The sequence below is a fragment of the Carettochelys insculpta genome, chromosome 16 (assembly GCF_033958435.1).
Source record: "Carettochelys insculpta isolate YL-2023 chromosome 16, ASM3395843v1, whole genome shotgun sequence".
Classification (NCBI taxonomy): Eukaryota; Metazoa; Chordata; order Testudines; family Carettochelyidae; genus Carettochelys; species Carettochelys insculpta.
The window spans coordinates 15,832,380-15,850,674 of NC_134152.1; the positions used below are offsets into that span (position 1 = coordinate 15,832,380).

At 43.4% G+C, this 18,295-nt stretch overlaps 1 protein-coding gene across 3 annotated transcripts in view; it reads left to right on the plus strand.

Annotated features, from left to right (window-relative positions):
- Positions 1 to 18,295, plus strand: part of PARN (poly(A)-specific ribonuclease) — a 186,779-nt gene that overhangs the window by 42,295 nt on the left and 126,189 nt on the right. For all 3 annotated transcript variants that reach the window (XM_075010325.1, XM_075010326.1, XM_075010327.1), the window contains 3 exons: positions 2,505 to 2,548; positions 3,120 to 3,162; positions 15,255 to 15,330. In XM_075010325.1, coding sequence (XP_074866426.1) covers positions 2,505 to 2,548; positions 3,120 to 3,162; positions 15,255 to 15,330 — 163 coding nt within the window. The remainder of the gene's footprint in view (positions 1 to 2,504; positions 2,549 to 3,119; positions 3,163 to 15,254; positions 15,331 to 18,295) is intronic.

The window sequence follows — 18,295 nt, forward strand, 5'->3', positions numbered from 1 at the left end:
CTAGGAGTAAGGTGACCATATCTCCCTGTCCCAAATATGGGACAGGGAGATATGTGGGGGAAGGGCGGCTCATCCAAGCCAGAGGGAGCTAGGAAGGAAGTGGCAGCTGCTGGCGCTTCTTGGGAGCCCTGGGGAAGTGCCAGGAGCCCTGGGGAAGCGCCAGCTGAGCTGCCCCTGCTCCCCAAGACTGTTGGGGTAATGGGGGAGCAAATACAGGACAAAAAAAGTTGGGATGCCTTTTTGGTGTCCCAGATATGGGATCGTCTCACCCAGTTCGGGATGGATGATCACCCTAACTAGGAGCCAGGCAACGAACAAAGTCTCAGCCTGGATTCCATAATTTTATTTCTCCTTATAGGGTGACTCCAACAGCCCTTTCTTGTCCTGAGCCTCCCCAGATTTGCCTAACCCAGGTTCTCAGCACCCTATGCAGGGATTTATTCCCTCTAGTTTGTCACCCTGAAAGGTGTGAAAGCAGCCTTCAGTTATCAGCCTGTTTTTAGCAGATGCGTTCCACACAGTTTGCGCAGTGGGATAAAAATAAACAAGTAGTATTTAATAAAATCACAAATTCAAAAATGAAATAACAAGCAAAAATCAAATGAATTATTGCAGAATAATAAAATAAAGATGTAACTCCATTATCTACAGTTCTGTATTAGATGCATTCCTTTCCTAATACAACTTGACTGTTGCCTTTCAACAGTTTCCCATCTTGCCCCCCAGCTTTAAGGGATAAGATCCTGTATTCTCAGCACCCTCCACCCCATCCCTTCTGTTGTTGAGACTGTACCTGTGTTCAGTTCTTTTTACTTCAGCTTGTACCCTTCCCTTTTAATAGGGCTTGCAGGCTTTTTCCCTCTTGGCTTTGGTAATTCATTGTTTGTCAGACATGGAAACTTCCCCTGGTACTGGGTAATTGGGGTGGCTGTGTCTTCCCAGTAACCATAACTGTTAAACCATTATTTGTCTTTTCCTGGATTGTACCATGGATGGTGAGTTGCCTGATGTAAGCTGTATTTGAAATTGTAGTATAGGTCACGAGCATCGTATTCTACGTACATATATTTGTAAACAACCTGTATACATATCTGAAGAACATCAAGTTCAGAGCATTACAGGCTTTCATAAAAGACCTTACTCAACATATTTTTGTACAACAACATGGTCTACTGCCTGTAGATTGAGATTCCCATTTTCTCCTTGGAAGTCTGAGCTGTGATTGTTGCTCCATCTTTGTAAGTTGATGGAGCTGTATGCTGGTGTTTGGGGCTCTGAGCCATAGGAACAAAGCATGAAGGCAGCCTGTGGCTGCAAGACAGGTGGTGACAGAAGCCCTTACTGGTCTGAACATTGCAGTGACGACTCTTCGCCTCCTCATTGGACATACTCTGGTACTCATCTCTTCTACAGAGCATGGCCTGGTCACCTCTCCTAACACATTCACTGCCATTTCTGTGTGAATACAGAGGATGGGTTTTCTTAGCCTTCCATAGGTGACCATCTGTTCATTTGCTTCGTTGGCACAAAAGGTTGATGTTGATGAGAATGAGTTGACATACAAACCCCTTCTAAAAATGGCCTGTGACTTAACAAGCATTTAATTAGTAAAATATCTCCTGAAAACAAACATTTAATTAATTACTATAAAATAGTTATCAAATTCTTCAGTTTTCTATAGATGATTGGTTTTAATATCAGATGGAATTATTGTTATTAGTATGATAATATGGGAAAAGCATTTGGTTCTCCTGGAAAGGGTATGGGTTATACCAAACTTTGTATTAAAAGGTTGTGCCTATCTTCTGAAGCAGTCTTTTCAGTTACCTTTGCAGGGCTAACTACTGCAGATGGGTGGCAGAAGGTTTAGGTGAAAAAGCAATGAAAAATTCAAAGGTTATAAGCCTTTAAAAATTGAATTTTGGCAGGCATTAAAATAGTGTAAACAAGTACACTTCTGTATTAAATGGAATACAGCTACTGGATCATCTTGGATTGCCTGTTTTCATCAACATCAACCCTTTTTATATACGCAGAATAGGCAAACTAATCCTTCTTGTGTGTGTGTCTATGCACACTAGGATAACAATTCAATATGTTGCACAAATAGAACAATATTTGTCGGACTGATGCTTTATAGGTAGCCTTTGAACTTTCTAGGCACATATACCCTTGCAGTACAAGGGGTCTGTAGCAGAACAGAGGGGAACTAAAGGGAAAATTGATTTTTAATTCATAGTTACAAATAATATGGATTGAAGTCAAGTCACTTTTTAAAGAAATACAGGCAATTAGCTATTTATTTGTCCTATTCTAAGTGGACCACAAGTCTTAACTTCTGCATATGTTATGTACTAACTGGAGGTCATCTAAATACTTTAGAAATCTTAGTGGATTAACAGGGTGGAATCTCTGGATCGGTATGTGTTTCAGGATAGTAGATTACCTTATGAATTTTATGCTGGCCAGATTTGACAGTAACAAAACATTGTTTTCAATTTTAGGACCTAAATGAGTTTAAGGAGTTAGCGGCATGTGTCTTTCCCAGGTAGGCGCATTTTCAAATTATAATTGAGTAGTTTTTTCACTGATGTCAATGGTTAAATTCCAGCTGTCTTTATAGTTAATGTAAGCCTAATGTTTTGGTTATGACTTGAATCACAATTTTCAGGGACAGAACAATTTAACTTAAAAATAATCTTCCTGTCTGCATTTTAATTCATGCCTTACTCTTGTCGATCCATAGTCTATGTAGACTGAAGGATGCCTACTAATATTCTTGTCAGAATGCTTCTTAGCCAGAAGAGAAGCTTTTACAAGCTGTTTCTGATTTGTATGAAAATTACTGTTGTAAAGCCTAGTTGAACTGAGACCAATGTTCATTTGCTACTAATGTTACTAGCTTCACCCTTTTATCAGGTTAGTCTGTTGACATTTTCTAGTGAATAGAGCTCAGTTCTAATGCTCCCAGAACATCTGTGTTACTGACTTTCAGCATCTTAATGTTATTGTTCACCGCTGAATAAAACAAAATGTCCTTGAGTGGTGGAGGAGGAGAGGGAACAAAGCTGTTCATAAAAGCAAAACATCTTATTCTTACTTCTTAATTTCATTTTTAGACTATTGGACACTAAACTGATGGCAAATACACAACCTTTTAAGGTAACTAACAAATATAAATAACTAGTTAAATCTTTTTCTGTGTGTTAAGGGAGAACTGAAATACAAGTTTTGCTGTAGGACAGAAGATTATCGAATGTTTCATTTATAAATGCCAGCTCTGTAGTAGGATGGTTTGATCTTTTGTAAAAACTTTCTCCTCTAACCCTTTTAAGAGTAATGGAGCTTTGAAATAACACAGTACATTTTAAAGTCCATTCATACATGTTAAAAACTCTGCTAAATGGCTGGTTTTGAACACTTTGCCTTGGGTCCTGGACAAATATAAAATTCTTGATTATCTCTTCCAAAGTAATCTAGGATTTCTGTTGTGAGTTAACACAAGAAAATGTCATGTGGATTATTGTGGTTATCATGATTGTCCTTGAACTCTGGGAGCTGCATTTCTGCAGCACTTTCAATCAACTTCTTTTTTAACTGTCTAGAACTCTGAATTTTTGGGGTCCATATGCATCATTTTTGTTTAGACTCATTTAATTTTTCAAAGATAATTTTAACGAGACTTTTTTTTAAAAATGTCAATTGATTTGAGTATTTTTTAGAGTTCAATTTGATGTTGTATTGTATCTCAGTTTTTTATTTTCTGGTAGCTACTGGTTTGAATATAAGTTGTTTCATAGCCATATTCTATAGGTATAGTAAAACAGAATTTTTAGGTATAGTTATAATAATTAATTTACCTAATTTAGCTATGTAAAAAATAGGCAAGCTAACCCTTCTGGTATGTGTTGTGTATATATGCACATTTGGATAACAATTCAATATGTTGCCGAAGTTGAACAATAGTTGTATGACACCCTAAAGGTAGTCTGTTAACTTTCCAGGCACACACACTTTTGCAGTGCACGTGGTTTGTAGCAGAACAGAGGGACATGAAAGGAAAAAAATGATCTAATACATAATTATGAATAAGTACTTTTAAAAAAGAGATATGGACAGTTAGCTATATTTTTGTTCTGTTCTAAGTGGGCTGCAAATCTTAATTTCTGTATATGTTATTTACTAACTTGATGTTGTCTAAATATGAAGAGTATGTTTATATTACTTCGGATGTGATTCTAATTTAGTAAGGGTGGAAGAATGGTTTTGCTTTGTGAATAAATGTTGCTGGATTGTCATTCTCTTCTGCACCTCTTCTCACATTCATGAGGTTGCTTGCTCATCTGCAGAATGAAGACCTGCTGTTCTACAGATTATCCAACTTTAACTTTTAGAAGTTTTGAACTGGAAGAAGATGTCACTTATATTTGCTTATCAAAACAAAAAGCAGTCAAGTAGCACTTTAAAGACTAGCAAAATAGTTCATTAGGTGAGCTTTCGTGGGACAGACCCACTTCTTCAGACCATAGCCAGACCAGAACAGACTCAATATTTAAGACAGAGAGAACCAAAAACAGTTCTTAAATATTGAGTCTGTTCTGGTCTGGCTATGGTCTGAAGAAGTGGGTCTGTCCCACGAAAGCTCACCTAATAAACTATTTTGCTAGTTTTTAAAGTGCTACTTGACTGCTTTTTGTTTTGATAGTGTATAGACTAGCACGGCTTACTCTCTGTTACTATTCAACATATTTGCTTATATTATTCTGTGACAAACATACATTCCTTGGATACTGGGAGCAGTCTCTAAGTGAAATTAAAAATGTTTTCTAAAGATCACATACAAATAAGAAGAATGGTGCCTGGTCTGCTGATCTGAAAAGCTTTACTATATGGCCCAGGAGCAGGGTGGATAAAAATAATTTATTTAATTTTTTAAAAATCAATAAAATTCTAATTTTTTCCTCATTTAAAATACACATTACAATTAAATCCTTTCATAAACATGTGAAACATGTACTTAGAGACTCGTGAAAATGAGCCCAGTAGTGGGCACTAATTTTTGATGGGGAGCCACTCCAAGGTTGTGTGCACACTACAAAAATAACTTCAAAGTTGCTTACTTCGAAGTTGAGCATCTACATACACCTTACTTCAAAGTTAAACTTTGAAGTGGGGCACTACTCTATTTCTCGGGAATGGAGTAAGGACTTCAAAGTTGGGCTTCCTACTTCGAAGTTGACTTCAAAGTAAGGGGGGAAAAAATGTGTGTAGACTCTCTGCTGACTACTTTGATGCAGTGCCTAACTGCAAAGTTAGTTCTTCATGTGGACGCACCCCAAGAGTGTGAAAAGTGGTCAAGGGTTGCACTCTTCCATGATGATAATGGGATCAGGGATGGAGGTTGTCTGTATAAGGGATCTTGGAGTCGGGGGTGGGGGTGTTTTCTAGGAGGGAGATTAGTTACAGTAGGTTGTTTGTGACCAGGGGCAGAGGACTTTAGTTCAGGGGTTTGGGCTGTGACCTGGGACAAGGGTCTGGGGTGTAGGATGAGATGCAGAGGTTTGGGCTGTGATGGAGGGCAGCTGAATAGGGTCCAGGGGTTTGGGCTGTGACCAAGAACAGGACAGGTTGTAACCAGGGGCAGGCGATTGGGGTTCAGGGTCTGGCAGGGAGTACGGATGCAGGACAGTGTTCCCACTGATTCTTTTCATCCATGGGTTGAATAAATTTTATGTGCAGAATGGCATGTATGGATGTGCACCACCAATAGAAATGCATGCTGCCCACCCTTGTAGCTATGGGCTCTCTGCTAATCATCTGTGTGGCACCTGAATTTCTCCTGGGCAGCTGCTCAAGCGTTCATCTTATAGGGAATCCTGGTGCAGGAGAGGGCCAGAGGGTTTGGTTTATGTGGGGTCGGAAGGCAGAGGGTTGTGGAAAAGGAGGTTCTGGGGTGCCAAAGGCAGGCTCTGGCTGGGAGACTTACCTGACGATTCTTGGCCATCAGCCCAGCAGGTTTCTTCGACTTTTTGCATGCCTGGCAGTAGCAGGGACTATGAGCTCTGTGAATAGCCACAAGTCTGAGGGCGGGGGTAGGGTGCTTCTCATGCTGCCTGTACTTCAGACAGGAGCTTCCCTTTGGCTAGAAAACAGCCAATGGGATTGTGCTGGGGGTGGGGGCAACATGAACCTTTTCTTCCCTCCACTGGGCTCGCAGCTTTTCAAAGACAAACAGGCCCCCACAGCCACTTTTCTGAGCAACCTGTGTGTCTGGCAGGGCTGCAGCCAGGGAGTCTGCCTGGAGCTCTTTGCTGTGTCGACAGCCTGGATCCAGTGGTTTGGGAGGCCAGATCCAGCCTCTGGGCCATACTTTGCCTGGCTCTGCTCTAGTCCGTTGAGCCTAACAGCTCTTCTTTTCTGGGCATTCAGTTTCTCAGCAGATGGTAGTCGTGTGCAAAGACAGATAGAGGTAGATAGGATTCTTCTTGTTCTGTGTTTATTTGGTAGCGGAGGTGAGCTAAGCATGGGCACAGGCCATAATAATGATGCTATAAGTCTATTCACTATTTTAGTTTAGCATAACTCAGCTTTCCCAAGGGAACTCCATCCCTTATTTCTTTTCTCAGGAAACAGAAGTGTCTGTGAGTTCAGTGGGGCTTACTCCATAATTGAGTGCAGTTAGTCTGTTTTTTTTTTTTTTTTTTTAAGGCAGAGAGACAATGTATGGGAAAAGACAGATGCAGAGTATAAAGGAACAGTTGAGGGGACAGAAGAGAAACAGGGAGGGCATTATTCAGTACACACATGGCTTCCTATATTCCCCACAATTTTGCCACAGAAAACTTGTCATGACTTCTGGATGTACGAGAATATCGAGGAATATTTTGTGGAAATTTTTTTCTGATTAAAAAGGAAAGCATGTCCAATATAAGCAGTGTAAGGAGGAGATCTAGAGAGTCTAGTTGCAAGAATAAAATATTGTAAGAAAAACTGCTGTTGGGAGAAAATGTAGTGGATGAAGATGTTCACTGTTCTTCATATATAAGCCACAACTGATTAGTAACTTAAATAATTCACCTAGCAATACATCATTCTCCAAGACTCTCTGCCTTTTAGTATAAGTGTGATTTGACATGTAAACTCCCAGGTTGTTTCATGTGTTGGATGTGGCTACAAAGCAAAGTTTAGCTTAGCTAATCCTTTTGGCTTTTTAAATTAGTTAGCTAGGTTTCTAAAATCTATTACCCAAGTATAACTTACAGGAAGCTGTAGCAAAAGAAATGTAGAGTTGTCAGTTGCCGCTTGGTACAATTTTTTTTTTTTATTTTACATTATATAATACATGCCACTTATTTTGGGTATCATTGACACAGACAGTAATAATGATGCTATAAGTCTGTTCACTATTTTACTTCGGCATAATCCATGGGAACGCGATCTTATATCTCTCTCTTTTTGAGAAAAAAGTGCCTCTGAGTTCAGTCAGACTTACGCCAGAATTAAGTGCATTCATTCTTAGGGTGGTGATTGTTGTGTGATTTTTTGGTAATTTGGAATCAGTTCTGCATTCTTTTTGGAAAAAATGGAAATGATTAACTGAAGAATAGCAAGAAGAATGACTATGCAAAATCATTTTTGATTTTTGCTTCAGGATCCCATTTTAAGTATAAGAGACTTTGTCTATCTGCAGCAACTTGAGTCGCCCATTGGTACTTTAAACCACAGGGCTTCAATTAAACATATTTCAGAGAACCAAGTATCAATAGCAGGCAGAAGATTTCAATCATCTAGTAAAACTGCCACCATGGATGTGTTTGTAGTAAGGACCAGTAAATATCAACAAGACATCATAGATGAAAAGGTCTTGAAAAGTTCATTTATGCTACAGATTCTTTTTTTCACACTAACAGTAAACACTTCATTAACGTGTTTGTGTCCTTAAAACCAGGCTGCAGTGTATCCACATTGGTAGAGGGTTGCTATATACAGTGCATGAGAAGAAACTTAAATAGTGTGCAAAAAATATTGAGGGTAAATTTGCCAGTTTAAGCCTTGATGATTGCAGGAATTTACACAATGATCCAGTAATACGTGCCTGTGTGACGACAGAAGATGGGGTTGCTTATCTTTCAGAAACAATAGATACATTCGAAAATGCCCACACAGAAAATTTAAAAAGAAGTGGCAGTGAAAGCTGTAATAAACTGTGAACAAACATTCAAATGTCACAGTTGCTGTTTTGTCACAGGCATTGCTACAAACATGGCAAAGATGAGAAGATACTTGGAAGAAGAAATGAAAGGATGCTACTTAATAACATATGGCTGCATCATCATTTGTTGCATCTTTTAGACTTGTTTGTCTTCTCCAGGCGTAAAATGTTCTTGTTGTTGCAAAATACTTCTGTAAAAAACATTTTACATTGGCTTCACTGAAGAGAGCAGGAAGCTGCAAACTAATTTCCCTCAAGATGTTCGATGGAATTATGTGGTTGATTGTTTTTAAGAGTGTATTAAGAACTGGGCTAGTCTCATAAAACTTTGTGATAAAATAGATGTGAGTGAAGTATGTAATATTGGATTAAAGAGGAGTATAGAGGATACGCTCCATATACTGAAGCCTTTATCCATAACTTTAAACTTCACAGATATTGCTGCTGCATTGCTGATGCTGTCAAAATTTGGAAGGCACTTCGAGACATTGACAAAAGAAACTACCTCACCAAAAGTTAAACTGAATGCAATAAAAAAAATGAATCAAGCACTAATTCCATTTCATTCTCTTCTGAGCATTCTTGACCCTAGACATAAATGTTATGTCTACACAAGAGGACTTTGTCGACAAAACTGGCCTTTAGTCAACAAAACCCATGGAGTGTCCAGATTCCAAATGCAGTCTGTCAGCTGTAAATTGACAGAACTCGGCAGTTTTTTGACAGCATTCTGCCATTCCCCACGAGGCAGATCTCCTCTCTTGACGGAGATCTGTCGACAGAAGGCCTTGACAGAAAAGGCCTCCAGGGAGCGGTGCATGTACCCAGGGGGATGCCCTGTCCACAGCAAACAGTGTTCTATGCTCCCTGCCTCCAGTCATTCATACAGCTGGCAGAGATGGCAGGAAGCCAGGCCTCTAGCGATCATCCTGGCCTTTGCAGGGAGCCGCCTGAGAGGTCACAGGACTCACTCCAGGCATCTAAAAGGTTGACCGGGGCTGAGGTCCAGGACTTTCTGGACATGTGGAGTGAGGAACAAACCCTTCTTCACCACAAAGCCAAGCAGAGGAATGCCCCCATGTATGCCTAGCTGGCCACTGCCCTTGTGGCACAGGGCCACCCCACGTGCACTTTGGAACAGGTGTGGGTGAAGGTGAAGGAACTCCACCAGAGCTACAACTGGGTCCATGATGCCAGGTGGAGATCTGGGGCCAGACTCACAACCTGCCCCTACTACATGGAGCTGCACCACCTCCTGGGGGCAGACATGTCCCCTCTGCCTGCCCCCTGCTGACACTGCTGGGGATGCCCCTCCTTCCCCCAGAAGCTGGTGCTTAAGGAGGAGGTACAGCACCCTGGGACCCAACCCCTGCTGGAGCCGGAGGCAGACCTGGGGTCCAAGGCAAGTGGGAGCACCCTCGTCATCACCCTGGAGTTGGGCCTTTCCAGCCAGGCCACCTCCAGGGCACCCCCAGAGCTGTATGAGGGTCCTTCTGGTAAGTAGTCTGTGTGTTGCACACTCTAGGGCATGGGAGGTGGGTGCAGATGGTGCTGCAAGCGTCGCCAAGCCAGCTCGGCAGGGACCTCACGCTGCAGTCCCAGCATGTGGAACCATGTGCAAGATAGTGTGTCCCACACGGACTCAGCCCCCAGACACTGGTACCAGCCTGCTGCCAGCCTCACAAGAGACTGGATTAGTTCAAGGGCCAGCCATATGGGCACTGGCCTGACCCCAGGCACACCAAGGAGTGTGGCTCCCAGTGTGTGGGTATGCCCGCAGGTGAGAGTCAGCACCTGCTCCTGTGGACAGCACTGCAAGCTGCACATGCATGAGTGGGGCCTGGGAAGGGCCAGGCTGCACCCAGCTCACCCACTACCCGTGCAGGACCCTTTTATGGTCAGACGACTGTCCTGCTTGGCCGCTAGCCCTTTGTGGGCAGACGGAGCAGTCAGCCTGCTACCCGAGGCACCATGTAGACCCTGTGCGGCAGGTCCTGTTCTGCAGGCCACACATGCCAGTGCTCCCAGGACATCCCTGTCCTGTGGCCTGTGGGGTGTTGGTTGCTGCTCACAGTGGGGGGCAGGCCTTAGGGGCTGTGTTGCGTGAATGACTCACCATCTCTCCTTGTCTTCTTTACAGCTGGACTCTGCACTGAATGAGGTCTGAGCCAGCTGTACCTCCCTTTGAGGGTGAACAGCCCCACCCTATGACCAGAGTGAGTCAGCCTCAAGGCAGCATCAGGGTGAGCCGGCACCCCCCAGTGGTCTTAGGGGCTGTCGCTGGGCAAACAACGACCTTCAGAGGGCCCACTCTGCCACCCTCTGGAGGCTAACTAACCTCCTGGAATGGTGGCTGTGAGATGACTGGTAGTGACAGTCCTAGCCCTGGGACGAAATGTTGTCCAGCCCCTGTCCTCACCAGCCATTCCACAAGATTTTCTGGAGTTTTGGCAGCGGCTGAGGGTCAGGGCCATGCCCACCCCCGCCAGTCCTCCTGCTTGAACCCAATCCTGCTGCAGCCTCACCTTCTCCATATCTCCCCATGTTCCTGGCCCAACCCAGTGCTAACAGGGACCTCGAACTCATGATGGGAGGGAATCCTAAGGCTGACGCTGCTCAGGATCCCGTGGGGTTGCAATTTCCCCACCCTCTGCATTAACTGAGGCCCCTCAAACCTTCTGCTGCAAGTTCTGATGCCCCCCTCCCCCCTGGACTATATGTAGTTTACTGGTTTTGTGATTATGATTTTTTTTAATTACAGTGGTTGTTTGCAATGCATTTTATCTTTGTTTTAAGTAAAGAAGGTATTTGAACACCACCCCTGTATACCTCTTTATTGGGGAGGGGTTGGTGAAGGGTGAGGGGGCAAAGGGAGGTGTAGTGTTGGCGACAGGGTAGGGCTGTGGGCTTGAGGCCCCTGCTGGGGGTGCCCTGGGGAGGGTCATTGGGGTCTGTAGGAGAAGCTATCCCTTAGGGCCTCACAGATCTGCAGCCCATCCCTGTGGGCTTGGCAGATTGGAGCTGCACTTGGCTGCCCATAACTGCAGCTGGCATCCACCTCCCACCCCAGGAGGAAGGTCTCCCTCTTCCCTTCCACAATGTTGTGGAGAACACAATACACTGCCACAACCTGGGGGGACGTTATGCTCCCCCACATCCAGGCACGTGCGCAGGCACCTGAAGCATGCCTTCAGATGGCCGAAGGCGCGCTCGACCTGCATCTGGGTCCAGTTCAGGTGGGCATTGAATAGTTCTTGGCTTGGGCTCAGCTGCCCAGTGGAGGGCTTCATAAGCCAGGGCATGAGGGTTTAGACAGGATCTCCCACAATGCGGAGTGGCAAGTGACCATCCCTGACCACCAGCTTCCGGCAGGGCATGAAGGTGCCTGCTGCCATCCTCCAGCACAGGCTGGAGTTGTGGAACCCTGTGCGCCGTGTTTGGCCTGAACACCTGATGTAAACGTGGATGAACTGTCAATGGTGGTCGACTAGGGCCTGCAGCATGATGGAGAAATATCCCTTGTGGTTGATGTACTTTGCCGTGCTGTAGTCTGGGTCACAGCTGGGGATCTTGGTCCTGTTGATAGCCCGGAAGAAGTTGAGGAGCTTCAGGGCAGTGAATCTGACCATGACTGTGTCCACGTTTGCCAGATAGATGACCCTCCACAGCAGGATTGTGTTGCCGGCTGTCAAGATTTGCAGGGGGAGGGAACCACGCACACACACACACACACACACACCCCAGAGACTGAGAGGGAAGCCCTGATGCCCTCCCGGTCTCCAGGTGCAACTCCAGCGGCAGGGGCTGTGCCCCTCTCGCACCCCTGATTTTGTTCACCTTGCGGGAGACACACCACTCCAGCAGGGTCTGCAGCCTGAGAGTACCTTGCCTCCAGGAGGAGGGTCCCAATGGTGGGCTTTCTCAAACCAAACTTCTTCCCTGTGGAGTGGTAGCTATTGGTGGTGGTAAGCTTCCAGCGGGTGATGGCAACCCGCTTCTCCACAGGGATGGTGTGCTGTAGCTGGATGTCCTGTCTCTGGAGGGTGGGAGTGAGCCAAGCACCGAGCTCCAGAGAGGTGTCTTTCCACATTCAGAAGTTCTGGAGCCACTGCTGGTCCATGACCAGCTAGTCCCACCTGTCAGAAGTGGTGGGGTGCCTCCAGAGATGCCTGTGCACTGGGTGGAGAGCGAGTGCAAGTGGGTCCCTACAGCAGCAATGGTGTGCTCCTCAAAGGTGATGCCAGGCTGGCTATCCCTGAGAAAGAGGAGGATGGGTGTAAAGAGGTTCAGCAGATGCTGAAGCACCTCTGGGTGGAGTCAGTACAAGCCCGCTCGGGCTGCTCTGGCAGCCTGGGTAGCTGGAAAGTGCTGTATCCTTCTCAGCAAGTGCTGAAGACCTACTGTGGTAGCTGTGCTGTTCCTCATGGAGGTAGGCAAAGCTCAGCATGGGTGTCAGGAGGGCCCTTTAATGGCATGCCTTGCAGGGGCTCCTGGAAGGGATTGCTGGCCATGCAACCCTGTCTATGTTTCGGGGGCCATTCTTTCGAGAGAGCAGCCGGGTAGTCTGGCTGCTGTCTGTCAACAGAGCAGATTGCTTTTTCAATCCACTTTGCAGTCTGGCTGCAATCTGTCAACAAACTTTTTGTCGGACAATATCTTCCTATGGTAACTTCTGTTTAACAGATCTCTCTAGTCTAAATGTGGCCTTGATTTCTGAAGAAGATGCGATTACCATGGCATGGGTGTCTGAAAATCACTCCTCAGTTATGCCAGTCATAATAAATGCCACAACTGCATCAGAACCATTTAATCAGTATATGTTTACAGATGAGGTTTTGAACAAAGTCACAACCCAGAATTGGTGGAAATCAATAGCCAGGCACATTGAAATAGTTCCTTCAGTTGCCAAGCCAACTTTTCACAGCAGTAGGTTGCTTTGCAGACACAGGAAGAAATTTTGCGTCATTTGGTGGTATTCACTCAAAGCTAAGAAATCAACTGGGAGTTAAAAAAGCAGGAAGGCTCCTATTTCTGTTTCAGTCTGTGAATCAAAATGGGCACGTGAGTGGGGAAAGTGGGGTCTGATCATAGAAGCTTTGAGGACCCTGTACATTTAAAAAAAAACCTTGAAAATAAAAAAAAAACAGGACTTTAAGGACAGCTGCTGGCCTCCAACTCAGGAGACTGATGCAATTGCAAATATGAAACATTTAAGACTTAGTTTAATAAAATATAAGTTATATTGTGTTTGCATGAGAGAGTTAGTTCTTATCTTTCCTTTTATGCTAGTGTTGCATCTGCAGCTTGACACAGGTAATGATTATGTACCATTTTCTGAATCAATAAAAATCAACTTTTTTAAAACATCACACAAAGTAAACCATATTAGATGTTGTAAAATGCTGTATTGAGTTGTAAATGAATATGTTTTAATTACCACATTTGCACCATTGTTTAAGGAATATGTGAAATAGTATCAGTGGGAAATAAGATTTAATTTGTTTTTTTTTCTTGAGGCAATGAGTGCATGAGTGAATTCTAAAGGTAAATGGCGACCTGATGAATCAGGTGCCTCTAGATGTGCATATCGAACAATAATAACTTGTCTAGCATTGTATTTTTGGTGGGAAGGGTCTTACTGAATAAAATAACATGTGTAGTAGCAAGTATTTCAGCCTTTTGATGTCCACTACTGTTTGAATCCAAACAGAGGTGGAGGAGTTTTGTGACTTTAAAACTAATACTTGGATAACACCTGTTGGTTTTGTATTTAGCTTAGGTACTTCAGTGATATTTGCGTTGGGATTTTTACCGTACTCAGAGTTTTGTAGGGGGATAGAAACAGTTTTAAAATTTGTGTGCATTCCTTGTGCTCTAATTGCGGTTTTGGGTGTCAGTGCAACGCATATTAGTTTGAGCTTGACCACTGAGTTGAAAACCATTTGGCAGGTTTTTAATGTAGTTTTTTAAAGATAGCAGTATTTGTTTATCATGCTTTTCACCCCTGGTTGCTATAACTTTGAGTTAGTAGTAGTGTACTTCCCCTTTGTATTCTAACCAAATACCTTTATGCTGGATAGAGTGTCAGTGTGAGCAAGGGTGCCCCGGTCTTTGTGTACATTTTGGTTTCTGGTGATTGTCTTGAAATATAGGCATTAAATGCAAACCCCAAATTGTGTCTTGTAAGTAGCTGAAGTTGTAGGATAATGCAGCTAAGTGTGCATGTGGGGGGTATTATGTTCTTTTTACTGCCAGTTTTTATCACCTTTAGCAGTTTGTCTGTTTCTGCCTTTGTATAGTGAAGAGATGATGATGATTATTATAAATAAAAAGTACTTAGTGACCCATATAATAAAATAGAATGGATTGTCTTTTTATTTCAAATTTAAAAATCTTCGTGTAATGTCAGTGAGTACTTTAATTATATTGGATAAAGCAAGTCAATTAAGCTAATGCATAGGATTCTCCTAGCTTTAATCAGACACAGTGTAACAGTGTAAATAAGTTCACTCTACTTCTGTTGCTTGCCTACTCTGTTAAGTGATAGTGCACCTTACTATATCTCCTTTTTTGCTTGGTATAGCTGTTTAAAATCACCTCACCAGCTCATGAACCAATACTTTTGGTCAATTATATCCTTTTCACACAAGAGGTGCACGGTTCTAATTCCATAACCTTTCCTAAGGCTGCTGTAAATCTTGGTTTTTGTGAATTGCAGTTGTGTTCTTTTTTCAGCAGGGGGCCAGATTTTAGACAGAAACTGTGCTTCAATATTGATTTTAATTTAGTGCTCTCAGAATCAGAGTAGTTTTGATGGAAACAACGTATTTGTACCAATTGCTTGCCTATAACTTTAAACATGAATCTGAACAAACTATTCATTCCAGGCCGTTAGTATGTGGAACTGGATTGTGTACAGCTGTGTGGAGAACAAAGGGCATAGTAACTCCCAAATATTACCTCTAATTCATATGCTCTCAATATATCGGAAAAGGCTTTTGGCATTGATGCCCTCACATGCTATACCTTCTTATGTTTCTAGGAAATTATTAACAACACATCCCTTGCAGAACTGGAAAAACGTTTAAAAGAGATTCCATTCAACCCTCCTGAAGTTGGTAAGGATGCATAAAAGCATTTGCCCTATGTCCCTAAATTATGAGCTAGGTTTCCTTATTTACAGAACTGATAGGTGTGTGAATTGCTTAGTTGGGGATATAAAATGCTTTATTTCTAAGTTGAATGTTTTTTAAACTCCAGTTAGTATTGGTGTTGGTAGTTGATTATGTATATAAAAAGCACAGGAGTTGGTGTGATGGGGGACTTAAACTACTGAGGCATATGTTGGAAAATAACACAGCAGTGCACAGATTATCCAACAATTCTTGAGAATGTACTGGGGGCTTTTTTTTTTTTTTTTTTTTTTTTTTTAAATTCCAGACAATGGAGAATGCTACAAGGGGAGAGTCTGTTCTAGATTTGATTTTGACAAATAAGGAGGAATTTGGTTGAGAATTTGAAAGTGGAAGGCACCTTGTCTACATCTACACGTGAAGCCAACATCGAAATAGCTTATTTCGATGTAGCAACATTGAAATAGGCTATTTCGATGAGTAACATCTACACGTCCTCCAGGGCTGGCAACATCGATGTTCAACTTCGACGTTGAGCAGCACCACATCGAAATAGGCACTGCGAGGGAACGTCTACACGCCAAGTAGCACACATCGAAATAAGGGTGCCAGGCACAGCTGCAGATAGGGTCACAGGGCGGACTCAACAGCAAGCCACTCCCTTAAAGGGCCCCTCCCAGACACAGTTGCACTAAACAACACAAGATCCACAGAGCCGACAACTGGTTGCAGACCCTGTGCCTGCAGCATGGATCCCCAGCTGCCGCAGCAGCAGCCAGAAGCCCTGGGCTAAGGGCTGCTGCCCACGGTGACCATAGAGCCCCGCAGGGGCTGGAGAGAGAGCATCTCTCAACCCCTCAGCTGATGGCCGCCATGGCGGACCCCGCTATTTCGAAGTTGCGGGATGCGCAACGACTACACGGTCCCTACTTCGGGCGCTATTCCTATCCCCTCATGGGGTTAGCGACTTTGACGTCTCGCCGCCTAACGTCGAAGTTAACTTCGAAATAGTGCCCGGCGCGTGTAGCCGTGACAGGCGCTATTTCGAAGTTAGTGCCGCTACTTCGAAGTAGCGTGCACGTGTAGACACGGCTCTTGGGTGAAAGTGATCATGAAATGAGAGTTTATGATTTTATGAAGTGGTAGGAGGAAAAACAGTGTAAGATAAGAGATTTCAAGAAGGCAGACACAGGGAATTAGTAGGTAAGTATCTATGGGAAACAAGTGCAAAAGGAAAAACAATTAAAGACAATTGGCAGTTTTTAAAAAAAAGTTATTATTAAGAGCACAAGAGCAATCTATTCCACGTGTGTAGGAAAGACAAGCAGTATGGCAGGAGACCACCCTGGCTTAGCCAGGATATCTAGAATGATCTAAAAACCAAAAAAGAGTCCCACAAAAAGTGGAAACTAGGTCAAATTAAAAAAGATGAATATAAGCAAGTAATACAAGTATGTAGGAACAGAATTAGACAGACAGACCAAGGCACAAAACGAGCCCAATCTACCTAGAGATATACAGATAATAAGAAAACATTCTACAAGTACATTAGAAACTAGGGGAAGACCAAGGGGCAGGGTACGTCCATTAGTCAGTGGGAAGGGAGAACCAATAACAGATACTGTAGAAATGGTAGAGGTGTTTAATTATTTCTTTGTTTCAGTTTTCATCAAGACGGGTAGTGGTGACAGGAAGCCTAACATAGTGAATGTCAGTGAAAATGGGGTAGATTCTGAAGCTAGAATAGGTAAACAACAAGTTAAAAATTATATAGATGTGTTAGATATCTTCAAGTCTTCAGGGCCTGATGGAGTGCATCGTGGAATACTCAAAGAGCTGACTAAGAAGATACCTGACCCATTGGCTGTTTTGAAAAGTCATGGAATATGGGAGGCCTTCCAGAACACTTGAAAAGGGCAAATGTGGTGCCCATATATAAAAAAGAGAAACTACAACAACCCAGGGAGTTACAGACCAGTCAGCTTAACTTCTGTGCCAGGAAAGATAGAGCCAATAATTAAGGAATCCATTTATATACATCTGGAAGATAAGGTGATAAGTCATCACCGTTTTATAAACAACAAATCTCAAATCAACCTCATAGGTTTTTTTGACAGGCTAACCAGCCTTGTTGATAGCGTGGAAGCAGTAAATGTGGTATATCCAGACTAGGGGCCAGCAAAATATGGCCCATGGGCCAGATTTGGCTCACAGTTATCCTCTACAACAGTGGTTTTCAACCAGTGTGCCATGGCACACTGGTAAACTTTGAGAACTGTCCAAGTGTGCTGTGAAATTTTACTGGTTTCCCCTCACCAGCTGGCATTGGGTTCTTCAGTTTCCCCCACATTGTGGCTCTTTGCAGAGGGGAAATGCTGCTTCCTGGCCCAAATATGCTGGCGGGGAGCCCATCCCCACTCGCTGCTGTTGCACAGGGGAAGGAGGGAGGGTGGGAGCCTGTTGTAGCGGGGACATGGTGTAAATGCCATGTCCTGGCGCCAAGAGGCTGGTGGAAAGGGGAGCTGCTTTCAGTGGTTATTTGTTTGCTCAGCATGCCTAGCATGGTGCTGAGCAGATTTTGAAAACGTGGTTGTGCTCACTGTCTAAGATGGTGTTTTCTGTGGTGGATTTGAAACATTAATGCGTTAGAGCCTTGTTTAGCTTGTTGTATGGACCACTATGTTGCAAACCCCTCAAATAAGACTGTAAACATATTAAATGTAAGTAAACGTGACTTTATGAGCAATTGATTCAGTTAAAAAGAATGGGCGTGCTGTGGAATTGTTTGTTTCACTGAAGTGTTCTGTCAAAACTAAAAAACAGTCCAGTAGCACTTTAAAGACTAACAAAATAATTTATTAGGTGATGAGCTTTTGTGGGACAGACCCACTTCTTCAGTGTGCTGTGTTACTGAGGTTGAGAACCACTGTTCTAGGCTGCCAGTGTCCTG